The following is a 23,248-nucleotide window of genomic DNA, read 5'->3' as shown; positions in this document are numbered from 1 at the left end:
GTTGGTGACTTTTAATTGGATTTGATGTCAGTTAAAAACACATCTGGGCTTTACAGCATCAATTATGTTGTCTAATGAATCAAAATAATATGAGTCAACAAGCTGATAGAACAGCCAATAAAACCTGAAGTACTAAATATGTCGACCTCTCAGTTGCCTTATGCAAAATTTATAATCTTATATGATCTTTAATGGGATAAATACTTCATCAGGTTGCCAACAAAGAGTATAAAAACTTGCTCATATTTCTCTTATATTTGCTTCTACAGCTTTAAAAATGACACATAGATACCCTTGAATTTAGTGCCCTTCTCTATTTATTTGCACTGTATTCAATATGTCTAACAATATTTAAAACAATTTATCTGTTATTACAGGAGATTAACATAAATAAGAAGCCATTTTGGAAAAAGCCAACCTTAACTTCAAATAGTTTTACTGAGAAAGGGAAATCCCCTTTATACATGTAATGCATACATCTCAGAAAACGAGTTGATTATTCATAAACTCTTCTGGGGAGCTTATACTACTGGGTAGCCACTGGGTCTTGAAGCAGAAATATGATCTTAAACATATGACCAATCAAAGTATTTATATGAAAATAGTTTGAAGAAAACCTGTGGGGTGACCTGAAGAGAAGAGAGCATAATAAAGAATCAGGTCTCTGTGTATGTCAAAAAAAAAAAAAAGCTAAATATGAGAGATGCTGTATAATAGATAATGCTATATTCATATAAGAAAAATCCTTTATGACAACCTCGTTTGATTATTCCTCCCCCCCCTCATTTGCAAAATTCATTTTTGTTATTCCACAGTCAGGCACTTCGTCAGCATGAGGTAATCTAGCTGATCTGAGCCGGGTTTGGCTCACAGTGAGGTTCAAGCCCATCTGACATATTTCAGTGACAGTTGGCGAGACGGCCATATGTTCATCCACAGTCGGCGCCGTCAGGGAAGGAACTGCTGCTGACACCACCTGGACCACAGACTGGAGCAGACAAGGACACGCAAGGTCACGACGGAGACGGACTGGGATGTTTATGTGATGCTTTTACACCAGTTTAAAAAATACATATATATACTCTCATTTGGGCTTCCTGTGTTAACTATTTAGGTTTATTTTTTCTGAGAACTCTGGCATATAGAAACTGATTCCACCCAAAAAAAGAAGGAATTAGAAGATTATCCCCAAGAATAAATCAAAGCATACGTCTCTGAAAGCAATTGATTCTAAAGTTTAAAAAGAAAGTTGTGCTGAAGGTCATGATGTTTGATTATATGTTTATTTACCAATAAAAGTGAGTGTTTTCAAGTTTGACCATTTTAGCGAAAAGAAAAAGAAAATGTGCTGCACATAACCCACCAGTCAGAACCAGTCGAGGTGGAACTGGGTGATTTGTGTCACCAGCAGGCTGATTGGTGTGACACTGATATTAATCCTGCTGCTGCCGCGATGTGCAGGGCTGGCTTGCCCTGGAGAATCTAAAGTGATCCAATATCCTGCTTTGTCTCTTTAATGGCTGCAGGGTGAGCAGCAGAAATCATTTATCATCATCATTTTAGGTTCTGTGATGTTTTAATTGGTAATTATTTAAAACGTAGTAAACTAAAAACTAATTAGGACAGATCCTTTACCAGAGCGGTTAAATACAGCCCTGCCTAAAGGAAAGTTAAAATGCAAATTCTGTTTTGGTTTATTTTCTTTTAGCAGCTGTAAAATGCGATTACATTTAGGTTGAGTAAATTCCAGATAAACTGATATGGGATACAACACTCAAATTGTTCCTTTTTCACAGAATAGCTAATGTAAATCATCTATATTTTCAAGCAATGATAATTGTTTCCATTATTTTATGTCTGAAATGTTTCTACAGTTTTCAGATCCATGTAAACAAGGTTCTCTGCTGCACAGTGAAACACGTGACATGAGTGATCAAGTCCCTCTGCCGTCAGAGTGAAGTGGAGCAGACATGTATGAAACATCACCAGCAGAAAGGCCTGTTGAAATTAAATCATGTACAGCAGCAGAAAGCCACAATAACTCAATAAACATGACACGGTGCATTTAGTTTTAGCTGATTTAAATGCAGCAGGGCATAAAGGGGACACGCAATCTCATGAGTGCAGGATAGCCTCATGGGAATTGTATTTTTTAAAACATTCAATCTCCAAATATTAGCATGTGCTTTGTTATGCTGTATTTCCAGAGCAGCGGTGGTTGTCCACATTAACAAAGATTTATTTGGGATTACAAATCAATTAAAGTTGGAAACTGGTGCGTCACTGAGAGGGATCATGTGTGACACAGCAGCCTGAGGAAGTGAACTGAAGAGCCCTGATGTCTAACAAAGGGTTGTGTGGTTTCCTGATCAGTAGTTAAATAAAATCATGAAATCCCCCTTTCCTCCAAAGTCACAATTTCCTGAAGTCCTAATGAAGGGGCTGGCTGTCTTTGATTTGCTTTGGTTAAATACAACATAATTACAGTCCCGGAGCCCCCCGATACCGTTTGTTTGTAGGACATTTATTTCTTTGCTGTTAATTAAAGACTGGTGCTGAGACAACTGACGAAACTTTTTTTTCTCTTTTGCAGAGTTGCGTACACGCAAAGTATCCATACTTCTTGAAGGTGGCTGATCCTGTGCTGCCTGAAAGCACATAATAAAAATTTGAGTAACTCAACAAACTATGATAAATATTATTTTTCAAAAAATGATTTCTTTTTCTCCTTTCATAAATGTTTGATTTTGATCAGCTTTTTTTCCCCCCAATTACTTGATGCAATGATTTACAGTCATGTCCTTTGTGTTTGCCTATCCTCTGAAATCTCCCCTCAAAATACTATAAGTTTGTGATTATTTGTGATCTAATGCTTTTGCAAGACTATCCAATACTTATCCAAAGAGTTTTAATTCCCTGTTTATACTTATCAATACAATGATGTTTATAATCCTTGGTTTTGTCGATGTAAAATACTTTCTACAACAATCCAGCCTTGTGATTTTGTCGTCTTTGCCCTTTCTTCATATTTTGATTGAACAAAAACTCTTCCTCCTGCAGCAAGCTGGCCACCATGTTGGGGGAATTAGTGCAAAACGTGTTTTTAAAGCATGTTTCATCTCCTGAATTGTATATTTTTGTTCATACACAATGCAATACTAACTGTAGCGTTACAATAACAGAGGAGACCTGCAGAGTTCGTTGAGGTCATGCTTGCAAACACGCTGCTTTTCACAAATTTATACCGTCATACAGCTCAAACACAAATCTCTAAGGAAATAAAAAAGCAGGTCAGTGGACTGAAGTGACATGAAACATTCATAACGACATAATGGTTCCTGATTGGTGTCTGTCACTGGGTGCTATGAGCCAGTGCCCCTCTGTGGACTCAGCAGGTCATTGCAATAACACTAACCTGCCTCAGATGTCCCACTCAGAAATGAGGTTTGCTGTGTGTTCAAGAATTATTGAGCAATATCACTCAGTTATTTTTATATGATCTATGTGTTTTAACCAGTAAAATGCATGTAAATGTATGTTAACACACGTGTTTTCTTTTGGGGAAAATTTTGATTTTCATTTACCTTATTGTATACAACCCAAAAATCTTGGTACTGGCTCATATTTTGGATTAATTTCCCAGGCATGCTGCTTGTTTTAGAACAGAGGAAGTAAATGTTAACTCGGGAGCATCTGGGTTTTTCTTTTCAGGCTGGCCGTCTGGACTCTCATTACCCGAAGGTGTGCGGCCACCAGGGCAATGTGCTGGATATCAAGTGGAATCCGTTTTTTGAAAACGTCATAGCCTCCTGCTCTGAGGACACCTCGGTAAGTGACACACAACCTCTGTTTTATTTTATTTTTTTTCGGGGGGGGTTATATATAAATTTATGATTTTATTTCTATCTATTGTCTGAATACAGAAAGTGACATGGTCAGGCCATATAAGGCTAAAAAGTGTTTAACGTAAGCTTCTGTTTGGATATTTGATTCAGGGAGTTATGCTTAAAATGGCAAGTGGTCAGATTTGAAATTTAATCACGGAAAATTCTGCAGCACAAAGTTGGATCTTGCTTTAAAACCCCATTAGTCTTTAACTTTCTCCTTACACCACAACTATAAAACTCTCTTGGGACATTTTCCAACCCGTACATCCACATGTTACTCTTCATTCCTAAGCTCGGCAAAGCCGTAGTCGCTCTGCTTTCTGTGTAGTACTTCCACTTGTTGAATTATAATCTGGTCTGATCCACGGCAGAGCCTTTGGCCCTTTCAGTAATCCGCTCTAATCCTGAAGCAGCAGGCTACATTGATAGCTCGTGCTATTTTTGATCAGACAGATCTTCATCTATATGATTTTGATTCTTTTTGAGGTCATAGTTACACTGTAGCTTTGGAAAACACAACATGGCTTCTGACAAAAAGAGCTGCAGGTACATGAAGATAACAAGGACAGAAGTCCATGTGGATGTTTTTGTTTGGTTTACTCTCACTGGCCGCTTTATTAGGTACATATTGTTATCACACCATTATGACTTCAGACATCACAAGTAAGATTTAACAGAAGTATCCCAAAAAAAAAAGAACATCCAGTAATTTTATGCTCCATGGATTTTTTTTTGCAGGTTAGAGTATGGGAGATCCCAGAAGGAGGTCTGAGGCGTAACATGACAGAGGCGGTCCTGGAGCTATATGGTCACAGCAGACGAGTGGGTCTGATCGAGTGGCATCCGACCAGCAGCGGCATCCTCTTCAGCGCCGGCTACGACTATAAGGTGAGCAAACCGTCACGTCTCTGGTTAATGCCCAGTTTCTAACTGACTTCCCTAAAATAAAAATAAAAACTCTTCCTGGCGTCTCAGATCCTCATCTGGAACCTGGAGACAGGAGAGCCTGTGAAAATGATAGACTGCCACACTGACGTCATCTTGAGTATGTCCTTTAATACAGACGGCAGCCTGCTTGCCACCAGCTGCAAAGACAAGAAGCTGCGCGTCATTGAGCCACGCTCTGGGAGAGTCCTCCAGGTTACATTTCTGTCACCATCTACATTAAATAATTCTTAGGACTAACTGATACTGGTTCTGTTTGTGTTCTTCCAAACTATAGGATCCTTCATATTATTCAGATCTTTTATTTTTTGTAAACTCTTTCTCTGCCGCCCGGCCAAAAAAAGTAACACATCATTTCAGTTCGTTAAAGAAGTTAAAATCAATACATACACGTACTGCTCCTCTACGTAAATATATTTATTTTATACATACATATATATACGTATACATATTTATTTTTCAGATGGATCGTAATCCATTATGAGTGCTTTATTATAACCACAAATATAGGAGACAAGCAGAAAAAAAACCCTTAATTACTAAATGGAACCATCATTGTGTCTTGATGCTCGGAAAGATCCATTTTACTCCATTTGAGAAATTCCTTCCTGAGCATCATCATTTCGAGTGGCTTGGAACAGACCCGGTCTTTTCCTGTGCTATCAAATGAAACTGCATCAACAATGGCTTTGGTAAGACCTGTGTGCCTCCTGCCTTCTGCATCAAACCCAAGGCATCAAATTAAAGCAACATAGGCAGAAAGGAGCACAAAATAATTTCTTAAATTTCTGATTTTAGCTAGAAAACATTAATACTATTTATGGTTGTGTTTTTAAGATTTTTTTTTATATCCACATCATTGCAATATTTGCATTTAAAAGCATTTCATACTCATACTGAAGCTCGACTGTGTCACTGTGTGCCCCTCCCACCAGCAGGCCAGTTACAAGAACCACCGTGTGAACCGAGTGGTCTTCCTAGGGAACATGAAGCGGCTTCTGACCACGGGGGTTTCTCGCTGGAACACCAGGCAGATTGCTTTCTGGGATCAGGTCAGGCGGTGTCTCCATGTGGCCTCTCTCCATGATGCCACGGTGGGAAGAGTGGGTGGCTGAATGTGTTTAACTCTCTCCGTTTTTGTCCTGTCAGGAAGATTTGTCCATGCCTATTGTGGAGGAGGACATAGATGGCCTCTCAGGACTGTTGTTCCCCTTCTTCGACGCGGACACACACATGCTGTACCTGGCAGGCAAGGTCAGAAGCTCTTTGAATCTGTCACGTGATTAGCATGTCGTAATTTGTGAAAATTGAAGACTTAACGTGTTTTTTTTTTTGCAGGGCGATGGCAACATTCGTTACTTTGAAATCACTACAGAGAAGCCGTACATTCAGTATCTAATGGAGTTCCGCTCTCCAGCCCCACAGAAAGGACTGGGTAAGTCAGAGCTTGATCCGATGTCTACGGCAAAGGAAATTCATCGTTATTAACAGTGAGACATGGAAGAAGTGCTAGGAAGACTGAAAATGAGCTGCATGATTGGCAGTGTAAAGAGCTCCGGTAGCTTATTCAGAGATGTCATATAACAGATGGATTTATGCATCCTGCTGATGATATTCTGGCTTACCATGCTTTATGTTGTCAAGCTAACTGTATCACCGTATTTGTCTGATCGCCTGTGCAGGTGTGATGCCAAAGCACGGGCTGGATGTGGCGGCCTGCGAGGTGTACCGCTTCTACAAACTTGTCACCCTCAAGGGTTTGATCGAACCCATTTCTATGATTGTGCCAAGAAGAGTGAGTGTGTTCTTTCACCACAATCAGATACGCAGTAGCTTGCAGAAGTACAATACAAACACGCTGCATCCACAGAATTCAATGTCTTTTGCATTCTCCCTTTCGTTTTGATGAAATGGAGAGACCATAACTTTGTTAGGTCGAAAAGAAAAAGTTGTTCCCGCATACTTCACAAATAAAAATCTGAAAAGTGTGGAAGCCCTCTTTACTCTGAGGCTAGAAAACAATCCAGTGCAACTAATTGTGTTCAGAAGTCACCTGTGTAGTAAACAGAGGCCAGCTTTCAGTGATTTAATGTGTGAATGCATCAGACATCACATAGACCAAATGACAGAGCAGACAAGTCAAGAAGAATTGTAAAGCAGGGTAAAGTTTGAAAAGATATTTTAGAAACACATCGAGAGCTACAATGCAACAATTTAGATCAAATCATGCCCATGCATTTTACTGAGACCTAAAATATAAGTGCAACTCTGTGGGAGGACTTAAAAATTGATGTTCATAGATACCCTCCCTCTTACAGCACAGTTCAGCTATTTCAAAAATAAGAATGAACCAACATTTCAGTCAAAAGTTGGAAGACAAAAAAATAACTTCCAGCTGTTGGGAAGAGAAAGAGGGTTCTGCAAAAGGACTGACTCAGGAATCCACACATATGCCACACTTTTCAGATTTACATTTGTATATGTAGGTTTTACATCCATTAAGGTATTGTTAAGTAAAACCTGAGTGTAATTTCTCAGCACTCACAGCACCAGTATCACACAATCCTTGTTTGTAAGAAATACCTGTTAAAAGTTCAAAGTTAGTGAAATTATTCACAAATGTCACTAATTCATATAGATCTTTAATTAGATTTAAAGAGAGGATTTTCTTAGCTTCTTGCTAACATTTTACCAGATCAAATATACCAAAATCAGTCAATCAATCAAATTTTATGTGCACAGCACATTTCAGCAGCAAGGCATTTCAAAGTGTTCTACATCATAACAAACACAAAAACACAAAGTCATGCAACATAGAGTCAACAGTCAAAACATTACATTAAGTTAAATCCCATCGTTAACCTCCTGAGACCCGGGCTTTTGTTTGATGTGCATTTTTTATGTCTCCTTACTATTTGGGATTAGTATGACCTAATTTTAGTTGAAATTAAATTTTAGCTTTCTATGTGCTCTTGAACTATGTCAAAACCAATGCCCTCATATGAGGACAATGGGTCTGTTTTTGCATATACATTTCTCCTTGTCATTTGGGATCATAAGGACCCAATTGGCCTAAAAATGAAATTTCAGCTTTCTACAATAAGTGGTTTTCTCAAAACCCAATGTCCTCAGACGAGGACATTGGGTCTATCTGTGTGACGATAAGACCATTCAATCAATGTTATTATTTACATCTGTGTTTACAAAAATGTAATGTCCTCATATGAGGATGCAGGGTCTCAGGAGGTTAAATTTGTAATTAATTATGTTTCAAATAAACTCTAAACAGGTGGGTTTTTAGTTGAAAAAGTCTATAAAATTTAAGCATATTGCAATGGGTGATTATGAAAGATATAGTCAAATTTTATCTTTCTCTCTGAAAGCCCGTTGTCCATGCCCTAAAACCGGGGTGCCCAAAGTCAGTCCTGGAGGGCAGGCATCCTGCATGTTTTAGTTCTCTCCCTTGTAGTACCAACAACCTTTTCAGCATGTCCGTGTTCTTCTTAGGCCTTCTAATGAGCCATCATTGGATCCAGGTGCGTTAAACCAGGGAGAGAACTAAAACATGCAGGATGCCGGCCTTCCAGGACCCACTTTGGGCACCCCTGCCCTAAAACAATGTGCTGCACCAAATGTTTAGCAAATATGTTGCGCAGATCAGAAGCTAAATCATCTGAAAATGTGTGTGTTAACAGTCTGATACATACCAGGAGGACATCTATCCAATGACAGCCGGGACCGAACCTGCCTTGTCCGCCAGCGAGTGGCTAAGTGGGATTGATAGAGGTAAACAAAACACTCAGCTGCCTCCAACAAAAAAATAAAATGCAAAAGAGTCCTATAGACAAGAGATCCATCATTTTAATTTGATTCAGGATTTACCTGATAATACTACGGCTCCACTCGTCATCCGACCACTTATCCCCTCAGGTGTTCACTCTAGACACACCATCTTCTTGCATCACCACACCAATTGTTAATCTACATGTAGGACTAAATTACTCAAAACAAGGAGCATTGCTGCTTCTTTTGTTTTTTTATGTCGGCGAGTGAACAGTCTTCCTGCCGGTGCGCGAGCCGTAAGAGTCGCTTTTCTCGTCCGTCTCTCTGAGAGACAAACCTTTGTGCTTCACTCCGAGTACTGTCCTCATGAGGGATGTCTCAGCAGAAGTCGGTGCCTATGCAGCCAAAAAAGAGAAGCTGATTAAGCTTTCTTCAAGTACTCAAGTGTTTTTGTTTTATCAGCTATCTAGTAAAATAAAGTGAAACTGATTTTTTTTTTAAAGTGTGCCTGGTGGTTAATTAACAGAAATTAGAAGAATTAGATGCAAGAGAAACAAGAACTACCAGTATTGTTGAAATATTTTACATATTGTACATAAAGAATGCACTTACTACATTCTCACTGCATCTATTGTGTTTTGTTGTGTTGTATACATCTTACAAAATGTTTTTAAAGACTAAATTCAACACAGGTTGATTGTAGCATCACAGTGCCAGACTGAAAATTACGTAACATTTCAGTTTGGCCACAAGTACACTGTACTAGCAAGGTGAGGCAAGTTTATTGAAATGGTACCATTTTTCACAACATTTTTAAATCACTACAGTGAACCATCGCTATAACGCGGTTCACCCTTCACGACCTCGCTGCTTCGCGGAGTTTTTTGTGCGTTTTTTTTTGTTTTTTTTTTCACAGTGCATTGTGTTCTGCGTCCTGATTGGCTGAACAGTCTCCGTGCCAATAACATTACTGTATTTAAATATACGTAATGCAGCTTGGGAAATTTTGGCAAATATTTTTGCCCAGAAGAAAAAAGAGCGACAACAACAACTACCGATAACTATGTTCTTCTCTCGAAAAAACACACCTGCACCACAGGCTTCAGGAGAAAAAGCCACTAGAGAGCGAAGTCAGGCTGCAGCGTCACAGTCAGAGGAACAGTGAAATATCCGAGTCACAATTTGTTATACTGTATTTCGTATTGATGATTAAAATTATTATTTCACTCTAGTTATTTGTAAGAAAGGGTTATATTTGTTTTAAAAAAATGCTTAGGTCTGAAAACAGTTTTTGTTTTTTTGGTTTCAATGTAGAGTATTTAATTATGCTGTATAATTGTAAAAAATAAAGGTAACTACTTCACGGATTTCGCCTATCACGGGTTCATTTTGGACCCTAACCCCTGCGAAAAATGAGGGTTCACTGTACTTTATTCTCAGCAAGGTATCTGTGCTCCTCAACCACCTCCACTTCTTCTCCCAGGATGGAAATGGGATTTCACCGAACCTTCTTTGTCTTGAAATCTACACGCATCTCCTTTGTGTTTTTTCTATTTCAGATCATTCCACAAAGTGCTCCATCAGATCTTTGTACTCAGATTCTTGTCCATAGACTCAGATACACTGGACAACTGCAGAATCATCTGAGTATTTCTGTAGATGATAAGACTCTGCTTTGTACTGGAAGCTAAAGGTGTATAAAGTGAAAAGGAGTGGTGAGAGTACCGTCCCCTGTGGTGCTCCGGCCACCAGATCAGACACACCTAATCCGTCAGTCTCTCAAACTGTAGTCTGTTGGTTTGTCTGGTAAAAGCAATCAAAATGAGGATTTATGACTACTTGACAAAGAAAATACATCTTACATATAAAACAAGAATGACGCATAGCGTAAAAACATAAAAAACGGAAATGCAATCCCACAAAAAAAAAAATTTTAAATAACATTTTAAGATGTATAATGCTAAAGCATTATCACCAAGATGATGAAACAAACTTCGTCCTGTACAGAAAGCTATAGTGATGATTCCGGTTTTGGTTTAAGAGTCCCAAAAGTTTGTGAATATCTCAGGATTTCAGGTACTTTGTTCAAGAGGAACATAGAAACAAATGCTGCCTCCTCTCTTGTTTGGCTCTGGTCCTGAGAACACAGAGTGAAGGGGTCTGGGATGACCTGAGGGGACCACATGATTCATATCGTACCGGCAAATCTGAAATGTATTTACATCCAAGACCATTCGATTCCCTACAGTCCATCAGCAAGATTTTTTTACATCTTGCCATTTGACAAACAGGAAACCATTGCAGCGATTCCAGGCCTGGAAAGTCTTAGATTCTTCTTTAAAACCTCCCAGTTTTCACATGATTGACCCTTGACCTGTGCTTCTGACAGACCCAGTGCTGATGTCTCTGAAGGACGGTTACCACAGACCAAACCAGTTAGTTTTTAAAGCCCCAGTGAAGGAGAAGAAGAGTGTGGTGGTGAATGGGATTGACCTGCTGGAGAATGTCCCACCCAGGACAGAGAATGAGGTTTGTGGACCTGCACACATTAAGGCCCTCCACCCCCTTTGTTTTGTTTTTTAGATGTGTCATCTGGTTGAGTTTGTGTTTTTTTTTTTTGTGTTTTTTTTTACGCAGCTCCTACGAATGTTTTTCCGGCAGCAGGATGAGCTGCGGCGGCTGAAGGAGGAGCTGACCACGAAGGACGTACGAATACGCCAGTTGGAGCTGGAGCTCAACAACCTGAAAAACGTTAGCCCCAAAGACGTCTGACCTCCGAGCCTTGTGGACTGGCAAAGCTGCTTCCTTTGCTCCCCGATTCTGACCTCCAAATAGCCTCCGAGTCCCACCATGTTGCTTTTTTTAAAGAACTTTCCTGCATAGAGTACAAATAAACTGTTGGATAACGTCTTAACCGATGCAATTACTGGATTCTTATACTGTAGTAGTATTTATTATCATTATGATGAAGAACGGGCAGTTCAGGGATTTTCAATTTAAAATGTGATCAATCGGGGGGGAAATATAGTACATGTCCTGTTTCCTCTATGGAGATAGCTCTTCATTCAGTCATTTATTTTTAACTTCAGCACATAAACATTTGTGCCATTTTCCCTGACCTTTTCTTTGTATGGAAATGCCTTGTTAGAAATGCAAAAAAAAGAAAAAGAAAAAAAGCCCCTTCACCTATCCTGTGTTTCTGACTAAATCTCCCTCTTTCTCACTTCCTGTTAAACCAAAACAGGATGATAGACTCCTACCCATCCTCCCCCAGCCCGTGCAGTTTGCAGTAAGCTGCAGCATTATCCCAGAATAACAGAGGTGAAGTAGTTTCACACCTGTCAAGTAGAGAAGCATTTTGCAGACATGGATTGTGTTTTTTTTTTGTTTTTTTTTCTCTAAAAAAGCTGCTTATCCTGTAACTGCTTTCCTTCACCTGTGGTATAAAATGACTTCTCAACACTGACTCATAGCGCCACAAATCCCGTCTTTTCATGAGAAGAGCGGATCCTTAACTTAGGTTTTTGACTCTGTGTTCAAATAGTGCAAAAGTAGAGAACACAGATGGTAGACATGTGTAACTACTCACATTTGTCCTCCGCTGAGGCTGCTTTTTAGTGGGCCATTTTGAAGAATTGAGGATGATAAACATTTGCTTCCATTTATTTGACACATTTAAACTTTTTTAGCTGACAACTTGCCTACTTATTAACCCATTTTTTTGTATAACATAGCAAAAGTAACGGTTTTGATGCTCTCTAGATAGTGCTGTGTGTATGTGACTGAAACGATGCGAAATCTGTATGGAGCTGCTAATTATACGACTGTAACTGGGGATGCGTTTGCTTTTAGTTGTCATTCTGCTTTAGTCACCTGTTTCTAATTCACATGTAACAGCAAACCTTGGCTACACTGCAGTTTAAGTGCCTCTATTTAATGTTTTAGACGGCTCTAAATTGCACTTGATTAGCTGTATTTTAACAGCTGGGTTTTCTATGCAAGCTAAATTTCAGCCAACCTTTTGTTGTCTTTGATTCTGCTTCCTGTAAAGCAAGGCAAAGAAAGAGGAAGAATCCACCAGACGAAAGAGAAGAAAGTATAACAGGTAGGTCTGGAGTTAAGGAGCAGATGCTTTGCTCATCACATCCTTGCAGAAATGTAAAGTTCAAATCTCTAGGACGAATCATCAGGAAGTGTAATAGTGTCATATGGTGCATGTGTGTTTGCAGGTTTTGAAAAAAGGCTGCAATACGGTAGACATCGGAAGGGGAGGCAGGAGGTTCTGAGTAGGTAGCCAAATGGTATTTTTGCTTTGATAATCTTGTCAAATGCTTCGAACTTGAATTTTTAACAAATCAATTAAATGTGTTTGCATTATACCGCACCTCAGATTTTGTAAACGAAAAACAGAAAAACTCATCCTTCTGATCGTAAACTTGAGTCTGTTCCCTCTACTCGTTTAAAAATTCCTAAACGAGGGACAGATTTGATGGGTTTTTTTTTTTCTTCCCCTTCAATTTGACATTCTAATGTAGACAGTTAAAAAATGAACACAAACGATTGGGCTTAATTGTAGGCTAAACATATTTCCTTTGATCTCAGGTTTCTTTGCATTTGGCATGCCAGCTGAGGTCTGTAAAGTCTGAGTCACAGCGCCTGGGATTTTGCAGCTTTTCTAAACATCTTGTCAGAATAAACTGGTGCATCCCCTTCTCTGGAGACTGGAAAATGACTGAAGTGTTTCCCACAAAAGAATAATTTTTTTCTGACTGAAGTGATGAATTTCACAGCCTTTTGAAATTGCTCTAATACGCTTTCCAGCTGATGGGCAGCAGAAATTGCTTTTCTGAAGTTGTTGCTGGGCATCACACCACTATGCCGACAAGCACAACCCTAAATGGCCCTTCTTTTATAGAAGTGATTTAATGTCCTTTTATCAGCAGTACATAGCTACTATCACTCCTATTTAAGACATGTTGAGAGTGGATGCTGCTGCATTTGTCATTTTGAGAACATAAGAAAAATACCGGAAACACGATTCATAATTTTTTTTAGAATTTGACTCTAAAAGCAATAAAATTTATATTTTCATGACTACACTACAAGAACCACACCCACACTAGACTTTCACAAAAAGAAAGAAGCACGTTTCAAATGGTTTATATAAAAAGGATTTATTGAAGTGAATGGGAGAGAAAAAGAGAAACAAAATTTTTATGATGACGCTGGATTTATCAGAGCGAAACATTTCCGAGGTGGGCCAATTCGACCGTTGCAATTTATGAGAGCAAAGTCCAATTCATTGACTGTGTTCCAATTTCTCACACTTTGAAATAACATATTTAAATGCGCATACACTGCAGTTGTAACTTCCAATTAACACCAATTACTTCTCTACACTAACACCACCAGCTCAAACATGGTCACCTTCATGTGTCCCAAAAAAAAAAAAAAAAAAGAGGATAAAAATAAAAACATGGGAGGAAAAGAAAAAACAATAAGTTCTGATGGCAAACATCGTCTTCTCATGGAAGGATTATGCATATAAAGTTCAAATCAAGAAATTTCACACTGCGCATTTTAGATAAAGCAGCATACATATTTAATATCTTATTACAATTCATAGTTTCACCTCAGTTGTCTGTCCAATGTCTGCCGTCATCAAAGAGAATACAAAAAAATAGATTTGGTCATTATTTACAAGAACACGTAATTTCCGAACTATCAAAGCTGAGGGTTTCAGGAGGAGGAGCGGCTTTGACAAAGGCAGACATGTTGGTGCCATAATTTGTTGTTTTTTTTTGTTGTTTTTTTTCCTTTTAAAAAAAGCCCTGCCAGGGTCACACTGTGCACGTTCAGACACAAAGGTTCACACCAGGACAGCAGAGAGTATTGGCTTACCGGTGACACTACAAATACATAACTTGCATCATAAAAGAAAACAAAAGTATGATGCAAAACAATACATTTAAGACAAGGAAATGACAGCCATATATGAAATCCAGTAGTTGACTTTAAAATGTATAAGACATGCACTCTTTTTTATTATTATTATTATTATTGTTTTCGAAGGGGAAGCCTTTTAAAATGCATAAGTTATCTGAAACTTGTCTTACATAAACAGTGAGAAAACAAAACGATTTTCTTTTCAAAAAAGATTTTTTTTTTAATCTCTGCTATTGTTTAATTTTATAAAACAGGTGTCCACAAAGCAGGTAAAAGTGGACTGTTGAGACTGGAACATGGGATTATTAGAGGTGCAGGAAGCCGTCCCATCAACCTGACTGGCCAATAATAATAAAAAACAAAATCAACAAAAGAAACACTCCTACTGCAATATGAAACTGGGAGGAGGGGCAGGGGGGTATTTGGGTTTGTAGGGAAGTGACCGGGAGAAACAAGTTTAAAACAGTTCACAACTAGGCTTACGCAGGACTCTCAGTCGTCTTCGTCTTCCTCCCCTTCTTCATCCAGGCTCCGTTTTCTCTTTTGACCTCGCTCTTCTTCTAGAAAATAAGAGTGAAATTAAGCTTCCTATTGAATATCAGGTGAATTTTTCTTCAAATTTGGTGCACATTTTATTATTATTGATCTATTTTCTGAATACGGTGCAGAAAAATTACAGCAGATTTAGCCCAACTCGGAGTCTATTTAGCAACCTCGAGTTAACCGCAGCTCCCCCTTATGTCATTATGCACTTGTTACTGGGCAAGATAAAACTTTAGCGACATGGAAGTAAGTCTCTGATGGGGTTATCTTTTAGAGCTTTACTTTTTTCAATGGTTCTATCTTTGGTCCAGTTACACCAGCAAAAACAAGGATGCCAAGATTCAGTTTAGCCCCAAATCGCCAGTTCTGCTGATGTTCAGGTCATGGCCCAGTGATTTAACTTTAGTCAGTGGGGGAGTTTTTTCAAATCAATTTAGTTTAATAAAACTGGGGGAGAGGGGCATAAACTACTGCGTGTTAAAGTAGAATAATTTTCACAACTCTGTCCTTTTTTGTTTTGCACAACCAAACCAGTGAAGAAATGTTTTGGCGTGAGTGCTAATTGTAGTGTAACATATAAACAGAATAATCAGATTGAAAGTGGGGAAAAGTTCAGGTATATCAACGATCTCCATTTGTACTTGCCTTCTTCATCTTCATCATCAACCTCTCTGTCATTCAAGTCTTCCTCTTCTTCCTCCTTCATTCAAAGAAAAGGGTGGGAAAAATGAGAGGGGCTTCCTCCAGGTATGCTGTGATTTGAAAAAAAAAAATACATATGCATATGCACACATAATCGAATAAAAAGCACCCACCTCCCCACTCAGGTCCTCTTCCTCCTCTTCTTCATTTTCCTCTTCATCATCCTCTCCTTCTTCATCTTCCTCGTCGCCAGGTGGGGCATCCTCATCGTACTCTTCCTCATCTACATGTTGGTAAAAGCGAATGTTTAAAAGTCAAAATTGGTAACTTAAATGGTGCTAAAACAAAAAAAGAAAGAAAGACGCTATCGTCTTGCGCTGCCTTATACCTACCATCTTCATCTTCGTCTTCATCATCTAAGCCCTCGGCGTAGACCTCGGCATCGGAGTCGGGGGCCTCTTTGTCTTCTTTGTCGTAGCCGTCTAGGTACGTGAGCTGTGGTAAGAGCTTGAACACGTTGTCTCTGTACTCGTTCAGATTTGTTACTTCACAGTTGAACAGATCGAGGCTTTTCAGGGACCCCAATTCTTTCTGCCAAGAGAGAGCAAAACGGTTAAATGAACACTTTAGAAAGACGTGTTTTCTCCACGGACGTGTTTACAGCGACGCTATTTACGGCGTGCACAGAGTTGGAAAGCTAAAATCCCTCCTGCAATGTTTTTGGTTTAAAGGTTTTAAATTAAGAATAATGCACCTCTGCCCCTCCCACACCTGTCGCTACCTACTGCTGATGAGCCAAATGAAAGAAGTTGAAGTCAGCTATTTTACATAAACTATAAAAAGACATAACCTTTTTTCCCCTTACGTTGATGTGGACTCAGACCAAATCCTTCCTATTTTATGGCAATTATTACTAAACTACTTTTATTTACCAAATGATAGAAGAAATATAGATTTTTTTGACAGAATTCATTACTTAAAATACAAATATTTACATACACTAAAATTACTGTGCTGTTCAGGACAGAGCAGGTTTGAACTTTGAACTGCTGTGTTGCTGAAATGTGCTACACAAATGAACTTTTAAGGCTTGTGCACTTCACAAAAAAAGACGAAATCCCAAGAAAAAAAATAGTAATGTCAGATTCTATGGATTGTTTCTAAATATTTGGTCTCCCATATTTTGTTGTGTGATGTTATTGTTTTAAAGGTTTGAATTAAAATAATTAGATCATGTTACATGTTTTTTAGTTTATTTACAATTTTTAACCATGAAATGAATTTTCACACAAGGGTATGTGATTAGAGTCTCACAACAGCCTATGTCCAGAATAGTGGGGAGAATAAATATGTGTTGGTATTACTCACCAACGGTTCTATTGTGCTAAGATCTTTTATCTTGTTCCCGCTGAGATTCAGATGCGTGAGGTTCGGACATTTATCCGCCAGAACTTCTAACCCTCCTGAGATCCGGTTGTCGCTGAGTTCAAGCTGGTGAAACAGTTAAAACCATTAAAACCGATACGGTCTGAAGTTTTACACTCGTTCAAGGTTAGAAAGACCTTACCTTTTTGAGTTTCTTTAGCTTCGGCAGGTGAGCAACTGTTGTCAGACCGACATTGATTGTGCTTAGGAATTCCAGCTCCTCAAACTCATCCGTTAGACCCTCGATCTTGCCTTCGTTTGAGCGACAGTTGTCCAGCACAAGCTCTTTGACCTGCAGAACAATACATCTGGTTAGTGTTTATCATGAAACTTAAAAAATGAATATGTGAAAAGATCATATGCAGTGGGCAGAATATTTCAAGTACTTTGTAATGTTACAAATGGACTAGGACTGAATTAAAGGGAAAGAAAATGTGCAAATGTGATTGTCATTGTTTGTTTTATAGAGCAGGTCACTTTTAAATGTCAGCCATCCACCCTGGGCCTGCATAGCCCCCACCCAGCCCCTTTCACATCTAGGCAGAACATATTAAGCAGCATATTTAAATAATTGTGGACCTTACATTTGGTGGGGCAAAAGATGAAAATCAGCTGATTTTTGGGATTTGTGGTCTTATTATTAGGGGCTAATAATTAAGGCTTTGTTTAAAAACCGTTTTATTTTGAACCTAAACTTCAAAGTTCAGCAATTATTTTGTAGGGGTGCTTGAATGTGCATTTCAATATCTTTTTTTTTTTTTTTTTTTTTAAACGTAATGCACTACACAGTACACTAAAACTCAATGATGGACTTTTCTGACACAATTCAACCTTCCTCCAAATAGAGAGCTTAGGCACAGCTCTGTCATAAAGATGATAAAATACCGTCGCGGACCTTGAAAGGAAAGATAAACATGGGGTGTGGCCATATTTGGCGGAGGACGGAATGAAAGTAGAGCCATTTTTTTGTGTGTTTTTTTTTTTTTACACTTTCGATGTTGCTTTAGTTGACCTTACGATGTTAAACGTAGAATTGCGGTCACAGGTGTGCTGTTTATCTGACATTTCATTTGGACCTTGAACGTGTCTCTGCCCATCAACAACAGTCAGCGGTCAGAACACATCTCGCCGCTCTAAATATCGCGATGTCTTGGGTCTTCTTTCATTACGTAAATAATAATACATTTAGATCTATTTTTAAGACAAGCCGATCAAAAGTGCGCCTTTGCTTATTTGTGAAGTTGTTGATTGAGCAGTAGGACAGCAGGAGACGCGTGTGTTTGGTTTCCGAGCGGCGCAGATGTACATTTTGAGAAAAGAAAGCAGTGGGAGCTGAGCGGACCTACGAGTCGTGTACAGGGTCATTTGTGAGTAGGAGGGGCCGCTAAAGCCGATTAGATATCCGCCAGGCAAACGTTTCATTGTTGCTTCACCTAAAGCGTTGTCGGTCGGGACTAACGACGAGTGTAGACCGCTAATAAGATGAAGGTATGATAAACCGTTCGTCGTTCGTGTCAAAAGGACGGGGTTTCGGTGTGTTTCGAAATGCCTTTGTTTCTGAGTAAAATGGCGGCTTGTCCTAGTTCCGAAAAACTGGAGCAACAACAACGCGGCTGGAGCGCTTTTTCCGAGTTAGTCGACTGGTTATCCCTAAAAAAAAAAAAAAAAAAGTCCCCCCAACGGTGGTTTACACAGACCCCGGGCGAGTTTACGGTTCGTCCGTACTTGTGTTCGCCCAGCCTGAGCGGTTGTTGACGGTCCGTACCGAAAGCGCGTTATTTCGGCCATCTGTACGAACCGTGGAGGCTTTGGGGGAGGCTGCATGCAAACCGTGCAGCCTCCCCCATTACAAGCTGCTTAACGTTTCAATGCACTCCATGCCGAAATAACCCATTTCACCTGGACGGCTTCAGGTACGGTTTCTACAGGTTATGATCTGTATGCATCGTTTGATAATTTCATGACTTCCAGTATGCGCATCCGCAACCCGCCAAGTGCACGACTTAAAATATTTAGGTGGACGAGTTTACCGGCGAGACCCGCAGATAGCCCATTAAAACAGTCAGCAAATGGGAACAGCGTTGGGTATTGGAGAGGAAACGGGGTTCGCAGACGAAAAGTTACAAATATGGCTCCTCGTTGCTTGCCGTGTTTATAAAAACTGTGCTGCGTTCTGGAAATGTTGGAGCGGCGCAGAAAGTTGGAAGCAGAGGACCTGTCGAGAGTAAACACGAAGCCAAAAGCAACAATGTGACCCCCGCGTCTCCATCATCTTTTAACTTGGAGGAAACTTTGTATCCCCCTCCCCACGCCAAGACATCACGCGAAATATTCTCCATTAAGGCAGCGTGAAAACATCGCAGGGGGAGATGCGAGGCCAACTTACGTCCGACGGAGTGCGGTTCCGCAGCTCCAGGTGAATTCTTTTCTTCATGTCCATCCTCGATCGGCGCTCAGATGATACGATACACACTTTTTAATAATTACTGCAAATGCAACTACCACCTCAGGAGCAGACTGCTGCTGTTCATTCAAACTTGATCCGCTCGGTGGGCGGCAGCACGTTTCAGGATTGTCGTCACCGCCGTCCAATGGGAAGAGCCGATTAAAGAGGGAAGGGATTTACAGACGTACAGCCCAATGAGGCCGCTCTTATACAACTGGGTGGGGTTTTGTTGTGAAGTTAGGTTGTTTGTTAACCAAAGTTTACATAGAATTAACGATGCTGGAAATATATATATATATATATTTATAACAGTGGATATTAAAATAAAATAAACTATTTTTTAAAAAACTTGTATTGAAGTTTTTAGCAATTTAATAATAAAAATAATTCTGAAACGATGCACAAAATGCAAAAATGTTATTTTAGAACACGAGTACTAAACATCATTTTAAGCCCACATTTGTGCATCGAAATGTTCTTATTTATTGGATCGATGTAATCCAGTTTTAAATGTGTTTTAACTGTAACCGGACAATCATGATTACAATAAAGGCTTAAAAACAACTGTGTGTGTGTGTGTGTGTGTAATTAATTTATATCATGTTTCACTTATTGAAATGAGTTACTAAAATAAATGGACTTTTCAGTAAGATTTTAAATTATTGGTGGAAAGAGCGACAAAAAGGTTGCATCGGGAAAAATAGATGTATAGATTATTTAGGAGACATAGCTGATGGTCATTGTTTGCAGGGGTTTAAAACAAACTTTAGGGTAAGTATTTTTTAGTAAATCCCATATTGCCACAGTACAGTATCAATATATTTAGAAATTGTTATCAGAGTTAATGGTTGTAAAAGACAGCAAAGAAAACAACTTGAGTAATTAGATAAAACTTGAACTTTAAAAAGCACTTTATCTACAGTTCAAATGTTAAAGATTGAGCTTCCATTGAATCAGTGTTGAAGTAGATGAACAGATTTTTTTTACATATAAAATAATTTTCTCTTCACTTCTGGTTACAAATGTAAAAAAAATAAAGCCACGTTGATGTTGTGCAGTATTTCTCCACGAGAGGGCAGCAGGGAGCTCGGTCTGTGGGTCCCGCTGCCCTCTGCTGCCAGAGATCACAGGGCATTACCTACTGAACACCGTGAAGGTGTTGAAGGAAGAAAAGTTTTAATTCAGGTGCATTAAAACATCAATATCCTCAAATTTGCTCTAAGCAGCTGTTTATTCTGAACTTTTACCTTTTATCTGACACCCAGAATGCACATTAATCCTGTCTTTAGTTATGGGTTCGGAGCCTTCAAAGTAATTTTTTTTGCAGTATTTATATCATAAAGTGCTGATTTACTGATTGTTATACTACTTTTGACATGCTGCAATGTATTTATTGGCTGGGAGGAACCATCATTAAGACTTATACTTCATTTGGAACTGAACTGCAATTATTTTGGGCAAAGCATAACTTCCCATTCAAGGTTTAAGCCTGGATGTTTGGAAAAAAAGATGAGCTCTGGAAGGAAGAGCAGAATCGTACTTGTCACTGTCGCCCTCTGTGTCGTGTGTGTTATCAGTCTGACACCATAGCTTTTCACTGTAAATTACAGTATTGTGACCAACGTGTCAGTTTCTCATAACTATTTCCACATTAACTCCCTGCTCCTCTTCTCTGTTGCTCAGTAAGTACCAGAGCAGCACACATCCATTCTTTGAAAATGCTTAACGAGCATTCAACAATGTAAAAGTAAAGTAAACCACATATTGTAACACTTAACTATTAGCTATGTAGTGTTAGATATAGCAGATAAGATGTAATTCATCAATTTCATGAGAATAAAATGGCTTGTCCTTGTAGGTTTCACAGGGTCTGATGTGTAGCAGATATTGGGTGACAGGTGGGGTACATCCTGCACAGGTGGCCAGGGCAACATAGTCACACCTGAGGACAATTTGGAGTAACCAAACATGCAAACTAAATGCCAAAAGAAAGAAGAAAAAAAACCTCCAAGGAGAAGATCCTTGGATATTTATATACATAGGTAGGATTTAGTTATTTATTTTATTTATTATTATTAGTAGTAGTAGTAGTAGTAGGAGTTCATATATATAAATACATAGACCATCACGAACCACACTCCATACTAGTAAGTGGCGGTAATGCTACTAAGTTTGTTGCCAACCGCCAATAAATCCAAAAAGAAAAAGAAGAAGAAGATCATCCTTGGACCGCCTTCCTTCAAGGCAACAATGCTTAAAGCTGCTTCAGTATGCAGCCCCTTTATGGATTGCAGATAAATTTCAGTCTAATGAAAAGTATGTTTATACACAGTAAAGTGAATGCTTGCTTCTTTTGCTTGAGTTACTGCATTAGTGCGGTGTACCCTGGCAACCGTCATTGTGTGGTACTGCTGAAGAGAGCCGAAGGAAGTCCATAGAAGAAGGCAAATGCTACATTAGTCTTCCTAAATGTTTGTCTTTCGAAAAGCTATGTAATGTCAATGCTATTGTATTGGTCAAGTTTTTGTTTGATCATTAGTTTGCCCTATATCGACTAATTTTTTAATGACATCTCAAGTATATTCAACATAATCTTTAGCAAGACGCAAAGTAAATCAATTAATGTGCAGCCTTGACCTTTTGAAATTGAATAACTTCAAGATATTAAATTAAGATGTCATTGATGAACATGTTTGGTACGGATTACCTGGAAAATTGTTATACTAATTGCAGAAAGGTCAAATTCTTCTACAGTAAATTGAAGGTTTTCTGTAGTTTATAAACAAGCTGCATTTAATTACATAGGAAGAATGCAGACAAAATTAACAAAAAGATACCTGGATTAAACAGCTATTCAGTAGTAAAATCAAACTGTAATTTAGAGTTAAATATGCATTTTTCAGCGTGCCTGTTCAAAATTCATCTTGATCTGTGAACACCAGGCATATAGGCAAAGTGTGGAACTCTAGTTACGTAAATATTCACCTACAGCTATCATTTTATGTTCACCTATTCAGAGAGTTTCTCTGTACATCTTCACAAGCAACAAGTATTTCTTTGTCATTTCACTTATATATCACTTGTATATACAATGAAGTGAATTGATATTTATCTGGTAGGTTAGTAGCACAACACTTTAAAGTGTTGCTTGGTCTTGTAAACTGATACGTATTCAACCAAAAAAAAAACACAGAGGTTCCTGTCGGGGTCCAGGCATTCTGCTTGCATGTAATCAAATCAAGGCCACCTGGCTCTTTCTGAAATGTTATTCTTATTTATTTTTTTATTTATTTATTTATTTATTTCGAACAGACTTTAAAACAATCAAAAAGAAAATAAAATAAAATGTAATGAAACAAACTTAAGAAATAAAATATGAAACAAATTATTATGCCCATGTGACATGCAAAATTTTCTGTTCGAAAAGGAGCAGGTAGAAGATACATCTTATAATGTCCTGCCCCTTTCCTACTTGTCAATGTATTTACAATGAACTGTCATAACATCAAAAGAAAAATTTTTCCATTTTTTCATCATGTATAACTATACAAATTTATTTTAAGTACTATTTATATCATCAATTACATTATAGCCTATTGGATATTAAACATCTTATACAGCATATTTTGAA

General features: G+C 38.7%; 2 protein-coding genes across 8 annotated transcripts in view; one reads left to right on the top strand and one right to left on the bottom strand.

Moving 5' to 3' along the window:
- The window catches only part of coro2b (coronin 2B), a 35,360-nt gene extending 21,287 nt beyond the window's left edge, over nt 1–14,073 (top strand). For 2 of the 5 annotated variants that reach the window (XM_014472721.2, XM_023332065.1), the window contains exons 3-13: nt 3,712–3,828; nt 4,626–4,775; nt 4,863–5,027; nt 5,768–5,884; nt 5,982–6,086; nt 6,171–6,267; nt 6,515–6,627; nt 8,528–8,618; nt 11,005–11,144; nt 11,253–12,720; nt 12,845–14,073. In XM_014472721.2, the coding sequence (XP_014328207.1) occupies nt 3,712–3,828; nt 4,626–4,775; nt 4,863–5,027; nt 5,768–5,884; nt 5,982–6,086; nt 6,171–6,267; nt 6,515–6,627; nt 8,528–8,618; nt 11,005–11,144; nt 11,253–11,387 (1,230 nt within the window). In that variant the 3' untranslated portion in view covers nt 11,388–12,720; nt 12,845–14,073. Of the gene's footprint in view, nt 1–3,711; nt 3,829–4,625; nt 4,776–4,862; nt 5,028–5,767; nt 5,885–5,981; nt 6,087–6,170; nt 6,268–6,514; nt 6,628–8,527; nt 8,619–11,004; nt 11,145–11,252 lie in introns of all 5 variants that reach the window. The other 3 variants (XM_023332064.1, XM_014472722.2, XM_023332063.1) reach the window with 3 other exon arrangements.
- On the bottom strand, nt 13,774–19,959 carry anp32a (acidic nuclear phosphoprotein 32 family member A). Of its 3 annotated transcripts, XM_005809584.2 has the most exons (8): nt 19,558–19,959; nt 17,314–17,463; nt 17,115–17,237; nt 16,139–16,337; nt 15,920–16,029; nt 15,750–15,804; nt 15,110–15,121; nt 13,774–14,247 (listed from the first exon to the last, which is right to left on the bottom strand). In XM_005809584.2, exons 1-8 carry the CDS (start codon nt 19,609–19,611, stop codon nt 14,141–14,143), a joined length of 810 nt encoding a protein of 269 aa, XP_005809641.1. In that variant the 5' UTR covers nt 19,612–19,959; the 3' UTR covers nt 13,774–14,140. The 3 variants fall into 3 exon arrangements, with proteins under 3 accessions (XP_005809641.1, XP_005809643.1, XP_023187834.1); XM_005809586.3 differs by having other exon boundaries at nt 13,774–15,121; nt 19,558–19,957; XM_023332066.1 differs by having other exon boundaries at nt 13,774–15,118; nt 19,558–19,957.
- Between the last annotated feature and the right edge of the window lie 3,289 nt (nt 19,960–23,248).

The sequence above is a fragment of the Xiphophorus maculatus genome, chromosome 4, assembly GCF_002775205.1.
Source record: "Xiphophorus maculatus strain JP 163 A chromosome 4, X_maculatus-5.0-male, whole genome shotgun sequence".
NCBI lineage: Eukaryota > Metazoa > Chordata > Actinopteri > Cyprinodontiformes > Poeciliidae > Xiphophorus > Xiphophorus maculatus.
Note: the sequence above shows the minus strand (reverse complement) of the source record. Positions and strands in the feature narration are given on the sequence as shown.